Genomic DNA, 12803 nt, shown 5'->3' with positions numbered 1-12803 from the left:
AATTGGGAAGTGTAATCATCCAGAAAGCATAGATGAAGCATATTTTATATACCTAAAAAATAACAGATTATATATCACACTTATGACGTGTGTCAATATGTCTATATCGTCACTCTCTTTTACCTGCCCATTCTTGATTTATCTTTCACTTAAATTTTGTTGTTCCAGACAGGACATGACCTATATTTCTATCTACCCATGATGTAATTCCTGAATACATAGCATATTGTGCATAATAAATGCATTGTCACCCATATACTATACAGAATGCACACTTCGGGTTCCTGTATTGCATCTGGGCCTCATGTCTTAGAAATCCAAACCTATTCATTTATATTGTTTTATTTTATAATTGAAACCTAAAACAGTCCCCTCTCCATTGTCTCCTACCACCACTGCCATCCTGGCCATGGTTCTATTTTGCTTTCCTGGTATCTGTAGTTACCACAGGCTAGATATTCAAATCTGCAGATGTGGAGCTATGAGCCTCCAAAAGAGAAAACATGCCACAAAAAAAATATTATTTGCAACACATTGTAACAAATGTGAACTTTCCAAAGATGACCATGTAGTGATCCTGTTTTAGAATTTCTGTTTTAAAAGAGATCCTTCCCGTGCAGTGGAAATCAAGGGCCTCAGTGTTACCATACATCATCAACACACAGGCAGTTTCTATAATTTCAATCAACAGTCTTACCTTTGGTGTTGATGATAGTTATTTGGCCCAGTTACCAGTGTCATTATTTTATCAAATTAATATAATTCAGTACATTAAAAGTGGCTTTGTGATTGAGAAATAAAAAACAATTACCTTGACACACGGTCTTGTAAGAAAAGGTGTGCCCAAATGTATATTCAAGTTTACTACTATACTCCACATACACAGATTAATGCATGGATGCATATATAGAAGTGTTAGTGTGTGTACTCACTCTAAAACCTCCAAATTGATGCACAACCATATAGAAACCATATATCATATGCTTTATATTTACATGAATATGTAAAGAGCTAAATCTAGTAATTGAATAATTTCATCCTAATTGTAAGAGCCAAAAATCTGTTTCTCCATCTAACATATATCTATGGTAGCTGCACCATGTTATTATCTGTTTTAGAATCTCCAGAACAAGGACAGGAGAGATGGCTCAGTGTTAAGAGCTCAGTTGCTCTTGTGGAAAACCTGGGTTTGATTCTCCAGTAGCTACATGTAGGCTCATGACCATCTGTAACTAATTCCAGGTTCCCCCTTGCCTTCTTCTGACTCAGATAAGTAAGTGGTGCACAACATGCATGCAGGCAAAACACATATGTATATAAAATGAAATAAATAAATCTTAATAAATAAAAGTTCCAGAATAAAATCTTATTCAAGTGGTGATATCTAAACTGTTAGAACTGTAGCCCAATTCCAACTTTAAAATTGCAAAAGGTCAAATATTATACTATAACTATTCATTATTAACTCTAGATCTACATCTTATTGATACAGCACATGTATTATAAGCCACATGAAAGAAGATAATATAATAAAATAAAATAAAATAATCTAAAAATGTTTTCTTATCCCAAACCTACGCACTTCAAACTCTCTACTTCAGATCCATTGCTTTGTAAATGCTTATAACATGAGATATCTTCTAGTGGATCAAGTGGCATTTGCACTTAGATTCAATGGAGCTGACACTGGACCAGAAAAGTCCATAGCTACCATGGCTACAAGCTGAGGTGTTAAAACATATATTCACTGAGATAAGGCATTTGTTTTACAGGAGCTTTTTTGTTTTCAATACTGAGATCACTGTAAGTATTCTGCACTTTCTAGAAAAGTTATCTAAAACTAAGACACACATATCCTTGAGCTCTGAGGGTTTTTTTTATTGATTCTTCCTTTTAAGACAGGACATTAGTCTACAGCTGATGCTGGCCTTGACCTTGCTGTGTACCTGAGGGTGTTCTCAATTTTATACTTTTTCTGCTTCTGCCTCCTGAATGCTGGGGTTACTGGTGTGCATACCAATTAAAGATGTTTATTTTATTTTAAACTCCAAGTATTTATTAGTTATTTTTATTTGATGCCTCTGACAGTTCCATAACAGAAGAACAAAAAGAATTACCCTAATCTATTGTTACCAGGAAGCCACTGAATAGAAGAAAACACCAGAGAGAGAGTCTACACAGTACTCGAGTGCCAAGTAGATCTGGACCCTCTAGGACACACTGTATACACACCTCAAAGTCTGCAGGAATGTGAAGACTGGGGCTGCTCAGGCTGATATGAAAGCACTGAGCGCATTCATAGCAGACACTGAAGGTGGCTGTTGGTTATTGCTGCATCTGGATCTCCCAATAGTTTAAATTGCAATACCTAACCATAATTACTAAAAGCCAAAGTGTGCCTACGAATACTCATAACAGTGGGGAAGCCACCACCATTAAATTGACCCAGACCAAAAAACAAGCTGTCTGAACACAGCTGTTAAAAGAAATGCGCAACAAAAGCAAGTGTTGCTTCTTGCATAGCTCCATGTTCTTCCAATGAAAAATCACTTTATCTCTTCATTATTACAGTATTTCATTTTAGAACAGTCTTGTGTTATGAATTATTGTGGTCTTTTTATTTTGCTTTCAGGAGATAATAATATAATATTATTACATACAAGAATATTAGATCACGTATCACTTTCATTGTGTTTTACTATAATTAGTGAGTAATGAACAAAAGCAGTGTGTCTGCTCCAAGAGAACATGGAATGATTGTGTGACTTCAGGTGACAAGATACATGGTGTCGGCTGATGCACTCTCCACTGTCATCAACAATAATAATTCTTAGAGAATCTCAGAAAGATAAAGACCTTAGCAACCCAAACTAGTTCCATGAGGAGATCTTTATGAAATACATAATGCCAGCAGGAACAAATAGTGACTACGTATTAATAAGGTATTAATTCTTAGCTATTACTGATACTCTTAAATAATTTAACTGCATAAGTTATTTTTGGAAATAGAATTTAGCACAGGTAAAACTGGAAGCACAATGACATAGATAGATTATCACGATCTCACACTTACCAGCCAGGTCCCCTGCAAGGAAGCAGCAGCAGCAGTGTCACTGCAGAGCCTGTGGGGAAGCAGTCAGACCCAGAGATTGATCACAACTCCAATAACTTACGTCTGGGAAAGATAAGAAAATGTTCAAAGAAAATGTGTGTGTGTGTGTGTGTGTGTGTGTGTGTGTGTGTGTGTGTGTGAGACATTACTGGACTACTGACACTAAGAACAGAGCAATAGCATTGTGCACACTAGGAGTACTAACATGAACACCTGTACAGCCCTTGAGTGAAAACCTGTGAGTTCTATCAAATATGTTCGTGTCATAAAATGAACTTTAAGGAAAGCGGAGAGTGCATTTGTCTTCTGTTTTCTGTTGTCTTCATCAGAGATGTGGACCCTGGCTAGTATGCCCATGCAGACATTTAAACTAAATTGCTCAAAACAAATGAATCTTCCATAATGTTTGCAAATGTAAACCCATATTTCTTTCTTCCTTCCTCTTTTTTTCTTTCTTTCTTTCTTTCTTTCTTTTCTTTCTTTCTTTGTTTATTTTTTGCAGGAGGTAAACAAAGATTTACTTGACGGATAACAAGTTAGCAAAGCATTCTGCATTTCCAAATTGGGGTAGTGTCTACAAGGAGGGACCCTGTTTCTCCACCACTTCCAGAGATGATTCTTCTGAAAAACGGAAAACTTCTATCCAGCTCCCCCCATCCCTTAGTTCCAATTCACCTCTAAGAGCCCTCTTTGTGTGCAATCAGAGAACAGCTCTAGTTCCAGCTGGAGGAAATCCACTGAACAGGATAAATGACCTACAGCGGTTAGAACCCAATGTGAAAGTCAATTAAAAACCTATTTTTCGAAAACACATTGTGCCAAAGGTTTTGTAGAAAAGACAACCAACTGAATGCATTTACCAATGAGGACTCTGAGAGACAGGAGGTTTGGTTAGCCTGGAGTAAGGCACTGTTCTGGAAGGAGAGAAACTAAGACAGAAATTTTTGCTCTTACATTTCCAGACTACCACTCAGGAACACATAGTGAGTTGCCTGCTATCTGGAGGGGATAAAGTGAGAAAGAACAGCTGAACCCTCTTAGCATCTTGAACTTCCCAACTACCAGAAGGACTTCAGAGTGTACCCATGGCCCTGACTTTATTCCTGCATGTAGGAGGGTCCTTGTATAGGTTCAGAGTGAATTTCATTTTTTTTCCCAGTGGTTAGCCTGTGTTACTTGTGAGGATGTTTGTGAGTTGAAGAAGGAAGTCCTGCCATTGGCTCTTCTTTAAGGTTAGTGGTAGACACACATATTTTAATATTATGATTTGTTCTCTCCACTTTCATTTATATACGTGAAGGTTTTTTCCATTTCCATTCTCACACCAGAGAAAGGTGTATGGTTAGGTTTCTTTCTGTGGTTTGCTCACAGTCCATGTCTGGCATCTGTGTCACCTGTGAGCCTTGATCACATCTTTTTTGACATCCCTGCCCTGAAGCTTCTCATATGCCACACTCTTTCTGAATCTCAACCTCTCTCTCTTTAAAGATGTTGACTTTAAGCAGCATCAATAATGTTTCTGTTTCTTTTTCTTTTTAGTTGATTATATTGGTTAACTTATATTTCTAACAATTCATTTATGTGTTGTTGCTAATCTGTACTCATAAACTTAATGACAGTTATTTGCTTCATTTTGTTCCATTTCATTGATAATTATATCATAATTCTATATTATCCATTTTCTGCTTTAATTTTGTAGTACTTTTTGTTTTTGAAAGATGGGGGGATCTCATTCTGTAGTTCAAACTGAATTCAAGCTCACAATGCTCCTGCCTTAGCATTAAAAATGCTGCAATCACAGGCGGGTACCTACACACCTGCCTTCACTTCCCTTTAGTCTCCTATATACAATAGTAAATGACATTCAAGCAAGATAAAATGGACTTCTGATATTCAGGAGCTAAACTTAATTAACTTGGCACTTTCGTGAATGTGTGTTTTATAACTGATAAGGGAGACATTGGCAATTTCTTCTCTAATTAATTTTATACTATTCAAGAACTGCAAATACTTTTCTCATTGCTAATGAAAATATTATATCAGTGTCACTGCACAAAGTTCAATTTAGAAAACTTGAAATATTATAAATAAATTTATTTAATTAAAACATACAAGACTCTTACTGAAATTTCATGTTTTACATTTTTGTAAGAATAACCTTACAAAGATGTAATAAATAAGAAAGGTGAGATTTCCAGATACTTTTGAAATACGTACCAAAGATCTGCTTTATTAGAGATCATTGCAGTACAATAAACAAATCTACATTAAAATTTTAAAATTTATTATACAATGCTAAGAACCTCTTACGTGTTACTCTAGGCCATGAGTTAAAACATTCCAAAGCATTCATAAGTTTATGCAAAGTTAACAGAATAGAAAATTACTGATAAATACTAAATAAGTGAATATTTCTTCTAATTTCCTGGATTAAGTTTCATATAAATGCATATAGTCAGTAAATCTGAGAAAATTTGTAAAATGAGAAAATACAAAATACAATTCAAATGTATCGATATTATATATGTACCCAAGCAAACTAATTGATGCATGTTTTCTGTTTTTAGCCTACTAAGCCATTTCAGGTGTTGTCTTAAAGAGATGAAAAACCTAAAATAGCTGCAATTAGTTAGGTGGAATCATGTTTTAAGAATGATCAGAGTATACACTCAGGAGAATCTATACTAAGTTATGCTGCTTATAATATTCCATTTAGGGTCAATTTTACCTATTTTTAGTATATATTCATTGTAAAAAGTCATTGGTTTCATGACATTTTCATTCAGTATATACTATCCATCAGTCATCTTTCACCCTGTTAGGCTTTCCTATCTCTATCCACACTTCTGCTTGGCCCTGTGCTCTTCCCAATATTCCCCTTCTACCATCACATACATTATATTCAGAGATCATAGTAAGTGCTCATAATATATTTTTTTATAAATCATTACACTAATATTTTTATGTCAGCAAGCATCAGTTGTGCTTGCTTATGACCACAGTGTGGCTCAAAAGTAAAATTCTAAGCAGAGAATTCTCTAATCATTTATTGCAGAAAACCCTAACCCATTTCACCACCTACTTAGAGCTTACTATTAATGAATAGAAAAACACTCACCCGGCCGGGCCTTTGATAAACACCCACATAGAATGAGGCTCTAAGAAGCAGTTATAAGGAAGAAATGTCATCAGCTCATCTCCCTCTAGACTCATAATTTTCATGTCATCTGGAAAAAGGGAAGTTTCTGACCGTGACATTGTTAGAAAGTGCAATCATCAAATGGGAATGTAAACTTTCCTAATTCCAGGAAAACAATGCAGTAGGAACAAATGAGCTCTGGGTTTCCCATGTGAGAGCTCTCTCCCCAGGCCATATCTGTCTGTGTATATTAGCTGCTCTCAGGCCTTGTGAACCAAAAAAAAAAAAAAACTAGTAACATTGCTTTTAACAAAAGCAGACAAACATTTCAGATTCCCCCAAGGTATCCTTCCTACTTCCAAAATATTCCTGGTACACATTATGTTTCCTTTAGGCACTCATCTAGAAAGTATTAACACTTTTGTTAAAATTAAGAATTAAGAAACTCATCCAAACACACTTAGGAAAAGCAATCTTACAGAGAACACAGAGATGAGGTGATGTAACAGTATTATCATCAAAAGCAGGCTGTGGAGTAGATTAGGTTGCATGCCTAGAAACTATGAATCCCTGAGTTTGGAGCCCAGTGCCACATAATCCAACATTGTAACGGGCATATATAAATTACTACACTGAGAAAGCAAAAGTGGAAGATCAGAAATTCAAAGCTGTCTGCCCCATGGAAAGTTCAAATCTAGTAGGAGATCAATCTGCATTTCCCTGCCAGAACAGTTTTTTCCTCTACAATTTAGGCATGAACCTCCAGGCTCCAGTTGTGGACTGTTCTTCTATTCCTTCTCCTTAATCTCTTCCAGTGAGTGTACTCACAGGATTGTTTATATCCTACACTCAGAAGTAGAAACCAACAGAGTCTTGTTTTTAACACATAACTGTCAATGTCCCCTTCTTATAATTTACATAAAGTTTTATTTCAGCCCTAATCATAACTGTCACCTTGGTTATTCTCTTAATTCATATCCATCTGATTTTTAAATGGTGACATTTGGATGGACAAGATAGATCTGTGGGGTAAAGGCATCCTCCACCAATTTTTTTTTCTCATTTCTCATCTGTATTTACCTTTTGAAGCAGAATGTGATTGGGCACTGTATTTCCACTCACAAGCCTTGCTCAGTTACAAGACCTAGGGAAGCTTAGGATTTTGTTCTTGGTACAAGCCACATGGGTAATTCCTGTTGTTTTAGCTTTTGTACTTACTTCTAAGACTAGTACATGCAGAACTATAGGGGATGAAAAATTTTAAGATGAAACTTAAGCCATCTTATTTTTTTATGTTAAACATGAAGTTATCTATCTCAGAACACTTCCAAGTGAAATTATTTGGTCTAAAATAAGGGATCCAGCTTGATAGACAGCTCAACACTTCAGACCAAAGTTAATAGGTTACATTACATCTTACAACAAACGTTCTACCAACCTATTGAATCAAACCTATAGTATCACAGTATCACACCAGTAGAAAGAAATTTTATCTTCCCCTTAAGTTTTCATGCCACACAGATGTCTTAATGTTAACAAAAATAAACAAAAATCCTGGGAAATATATTATCAGAAGGAATGATAGTAAGCATCAAACATAAGAGTTCTGGTGAAGCTTAGTCTACTTCTTCCATGCGTGAAGTGTCGTCATCTCCTTCCAGGGGTGGCATTTCTTCAGTTACAGCAGCACTAGTATCATCCACAGTAGGATCATCTTCATCAATACCTAGACCAAGCTTGATCATCCTGTAGATCCTGTTAGCATGTGTCTGGGGATCTTCCAGACTCAAGCCAGAAGACAGGAGTGCAGTTTCATACAGCAAGATGACCAGATCCTTCACAGATTTGTCGTTCTTGTCGGCCTCTGCCTTTTGTCGGAGGGTTTCAATAATGGAGTGATCAGGGTTTATCTCCAGGTGCTTCTTTGCGGCCATGTAACCCATCGTTGAGCTGTCTCTGAGGGCTTGAGCTTTCATGATTCTTTCCATGTTTGCTGTCCACCCATATGTGCTTGTGACAATAGAGCACGGGGATGTCACCAATCGGGGTGATACAACCACCTTTTCAACCTTTTTCTCCAAAATATCTTTCATAATTTTGCAGAGGTTTTCAAATTTTGCCTTTTTTTCTTCTTGCTTCTTTTTCTCCTCTTCATCTTCGGGAAGCTCCAGTCCTTCTTTGGTAACCGACACCAAGGTCTTGCCTTCAAATTCTTTCAGTTGTTGCACACAATATTCATCAATGGGCTCAATCATATAGATTACTTCTAAGCCATGCTTTCGGAGGTGTTCCACAAAAGCCGAATTAGCAACTTGGTCTTTGGTCTCACCTGTAATAAAGTAGATGTGCTTCTGGTTTTCCTTCATTCGTGTGCAATAATCTTTGAGAGAAACCATCTCATCTCCAGAGGCAGATGTGTAGTATCGCAACAGCTCCGAAAGCTTCTTCCGATTTTGAGAGTCTTCATGAATTCCAAGCTTTATATTTTTTGAGAACTGCTCATAAAACTTTTTGTAGTTCTCTTTATCTTCTGCCAGCTCAGTGAATAGTTCTAAGCATTTCTTGACCAAATTCTTCCTGATAACTTTCAAAATTTTGCTTTGCTGCAACATTTCACGGGAGATATTTAGAGGAAGATCCTCAGAATCCACCACTCCTCTAATGAAATTCAGATACTCAGGAATTAACTCTTCACAGTTATCCATGATGAAAACTCTGCGCACATACAACTTGATGTTGTTCTTTTTCTTTCTGTTTTCAAACAGATCAAAAGAAGCACGTCTTGGGACAAAAAGGAGGGCCCGGAATTCCAATTGTCCTTCAACAGAAAAATGCTTTACTGCCAAATGTTCTTCCCAATCGTTGGTTAAGCTCTTGTAGAACTCTCCATATTCTTCATTAGCAATGTCATCAGGATTTCTGGTCCAAATAGGCTTTGTTTTATTGAGCTCTTCCTGATCGATGTACTTTTCCTTTTTCTTCTTCTTCTTCTTCTTCTTCTTCTTCTTCTTCTTCTTCTTCTTCTTCTTCTTCTTCTTCCTCTTCCTCTTCCTCTTCCTCTTCCTCTTCCTCTTCCTCTTCCTCTTCCTCTTCCTCTTCCTCTTCCTCTTCCTCTTCTTCTTCTTCTTCTTCTTCTTCTTCTTCTTGTCACCGTGCTTCTTTTCTTCCTCTTCTTCATCGGAACCGACATCTTCAATTTCAGGCTTGTCGTCAGACTCCTTTTCTTCTTTTTCCTTCTCTTCCTCTTTATCTTCTTTTTCTTCAGCTTCATCATCACTGACTTCCTTATCACGTTCCTTCTCCACGAAGAGGGTAATGGGATAGCCAATAAACTGAGAATGTTTCTTCACGATCTCTTTTATTCTCCTTTCCTCCAAGTACTCAGTTTGGCCTTCTTTCAGGTGTAAGATGACCTTTGTTCCTCGACCCATTGGCTCCCCTGTGTCAGTCCTCACTGTGAAAGATCCCCCGGCTGAGGATTCCCAGGCGTACTGCTCATCGTCATTGTGTTTGGTGATCACGGTCACTTTCTCAGCGAAATAAGCAGAGAAAAAACCAACACCAAACTGGCCAATCATAGAAATATCCGCACCAGCCTGCAAAGCCTCCATGAAGGCTTTGGTGCCAGACTTGGCAATGGTACCAAGGTTATTGATCAAGTCAGCCTTGGTCATTCCAATTCCAGTATCCACAATGGTGAGGGTTCGATCTTGTTTGTTGGGAATGAGATTAATGTGCAGCTCCTTCCCAGAGTCTAGTTTGCTAGGGTCTGTCAGACTCTCATATCGGACCTTGTCCAGAGCATCTGATGAATTGGAAATGAGCTCCCTCAGAAAGATCTCTTTGTTCGAATAGAACGTGTTGATGATCAAGGACATCAACTGGGCAATTTCTGCCTGAAAGGCAAAAGTCTCGACCTCTTCCTCCTCCATTGGTTGGTCCTGAGTCTGGGTTTCCTCAGGCATCTTTGCTGAGTGACCACGCAAGAAACGAGGCTATCCGCACCACGACCCTCCACCAATTCTTATCACTGCAATGCAATCCCAAGAACCCACGGTAGAAGGAGAGAACTTCTACCAGTGGTCCTCTGACGTCCACATACACAGTATGGCATCAATGTGCACTTTTAGTAAATAAATAGTGAAAAAAACAAAAGGGATGAAATTTATTTTGTAAACCTAAATATCTTCTTATAGATAACAGCTCTCAGAACAAAGTGGAGAGAGGCTGAGGAAAGGAAGAGACTGTTGCAAGCATACTTGTTGAATTATTTTTGGATCACCATCCCCCAAATAATGACATGGAGACATTTTATTAATTATGAAAGCTTGGCCTTTAGCTTAGGCTTGTCCACAACTAGCTCTTTTTGCCAAGTTAACCTACTTTTGATAATCTACATGGTGACACATGGATTTGTGCCTTTCCCTCAGTATGGCAAGTCTAACTTTCTCCAAGCATGATGACAACAATTGTGGAATCCTCCTAATCACTCTCTTTTCCTGGAAGTCCTGCCTATTGTCTCCTGCCTAACTATTTGCCATTTAACTCCTTATTAAATCAATCAGAATGTATCCTAGGCATAGACACATATTTAGAGTGTAAATAAATACTCCACAACAAAAGAAATTATTAACATTGTGGCAGAAATTTATGATTTTCTTATTTAAATTTTTCAGTTTTTCAAAAATTACAACAAGAAATGTATTTACAAAATTTATTCTATAAGAGTACATGAATTTGAGTTGAGGTGAGAAGGGACTAAAGAGAAGTTGGAAGAATCAATGAACAGAGTGTTGGTGCTTTGAAAAGAAAATCAAAACTAAAAAGCCCTTAGCCAAACTGAAATAAAGATAAGACCCAAATTAAGACAATTAAAGATGAAAGGTAGTCATTAGAACAGACACTGATGAAATTTAGAAAACCATAAAGAAATACATTTAAAATACATATTTCACTAAATTGAAAATTATGAGACCTCTACCTGAAAAACAACTAATTTTTAGATTTCCTCCATAACCTACCTACCTCTGCCTACCTGGACAACTCTTTGTGCCATCCCCAATAACCCACTCCATACCCAGAGTTCCCATATCAGTCACCAGGGTATATCTTGCTGTGCACCCCAAACTTCTTATCCATACCCTTATTATAACCTAACAAATTCAGACTGTGTCATAAAACCAGTGTATCAGCCTAGTCTGGCCTCCCCTACCTTCCCTGCACAGGAGCTCTAGGATTGGACTACAGCTTACCTTACCATCTTCCTGCCCAGCCCCAGCACTCTATAGTGTCATATCCAGATTTTCAACTCAGAACAGTTATTGGAGTTATATCGAAAATGTTGAGAGTTTGGTTTAGAGAAACAGTTAACACTTTAAGTAGACAGACCTTAATTGCCCATCCTCTTCAGACCATGGAAGACAATAGTGCTGAGAGAAATTGGGACAATGGAGGCTCCAGTCTCAGAGGTTTTAGAGGAAATGAATATTAGTAAATAGCCTACAGACCATTCTTGTAATACTTTGGCAAAGAACGTGGTTAGTTTCTGCCTTGTCCTAAGAATCTGCCTGAGGCTAAAGTGGAGAGTTTTAGGATTAATGTCTTTGTCAAAGGAAATTGCAAGGCATCCTAGTATTGACTGTGTCAGATAGTTATAAGTGACAACTGTTATGAATTGGCATAAGGGGAGCTGATGATGGCCCTAAGGCCAGTACTGGGCTCTGAGTTTCTGCAGGTGGTTACAAGCAGTTCCTTTTTATCAAAGACAAAGTGACACACAGAAACAAACAGAAAAAAGACAGACAGAATCAAAACAAGAAGCCGCATAGTGCAAAAGCAAAATTACAGATGAAGGCAGATCATGCCTCCCAGGGACTAGGGTGTCCTGGTTGCCCCTCCCTCAAAAATGTACTCATAGCATCCTCCTAATCTGGGCAACAGGTTTAGGACATGTGTTATCCCCCCTTGATTTTGTTTCTATACTAGCCCCATGCAGATACAATTTTCAAATTACTAACTCACAATTACACAGAAACAGAAACACAGTAAACAAATAGACAGACATAAAAGCAAGCTTGTTCTTCCTTACCTCTAACTAGGTGGGTCTGGAGTGGGTCTGGGGGCAACTCTTTCCTGGCCAATAAACCAAATGTTGGACCCTAGTCCTATTACCGAGGAAGAGCCACTACAAGAAAACACTCTCACACTGCAATTGATTTAAAAGCAAGAGGATTTAATTCTGTTGCAACTCAATTTGAGGAATAGAGTCAACACATCAGGAACTGAGTCAACATCTAAGGGTATTCTTGCCCCAATTCCAGGAACAGATCTCTATTTGGAGAACATTCACAAGGACTCAGGGAGATGGAATTTCCCAACATTTCAGTACGTGCATGTATAGTTGTTAGATACTTGGTTCCCAGGGGAGGGGAGATCACTAATGCTGACAGGACTCAGATGCCCTCAGAGTTGTCTCAAAGTTCTAAATCTAAGGAACATTCCACCCAAATACAAAAGAATATACCTTCTTCTCAGCACCTCATGGAACCATCT

At 37.7% G+C, this 12803-nt stretch overlaps 1 protein-coding gene across 1 annotated transcript; it reads right to left on the bottom strand.

Moving 5' to 3' along the window:
* Window positions 1–7722: 7722 nt before the first annotated feature.
* Window positions 7723–10258, bottom strand: LOC142856459 (heat shock protein HSP 90-alpha-like). The gene is made up of 2 exons (XM_075983927.1): window positions 9398–10258; window positions 7723–9247 (listed from the first exon to the last, which is right to left on the bottom strand). Exons 1-2 carry the CDS (start codon window positions 10214–10216, stop codon window positions 7868–7870), a joined length of 2199 nt encoding a protein of 732 aa, XP_075840042.1. The 5' UTR covers window positions 10217–10258; the 3' UTR covers window positions 7723–7867.
* Between the last annotated feature and the right edge of the window lie 2545 nt (window positions 10259–12803).

This window comes from Microtus pennsylvanicus, chromosome 8, assembly GCF_037038515.1.
Source record: "Microtus pennsylvanicus isolate mMicPen1 chromosome 8, mMicPen1.hap1, whole genome shotgun sequence".
In the NCBI taxonomy this organism is placed as follows: Eukaryota; Metazoa; Chordata; class Mammalia; order Rodentia; family Cricetidae; genus Microtus; species Microtus pennsylvanicus.
The sequence above is the reverse complement of the archived record's forward strand: the minus strand, read 5'-3'. Positions and strand labels throughout refer to the sequence as shown.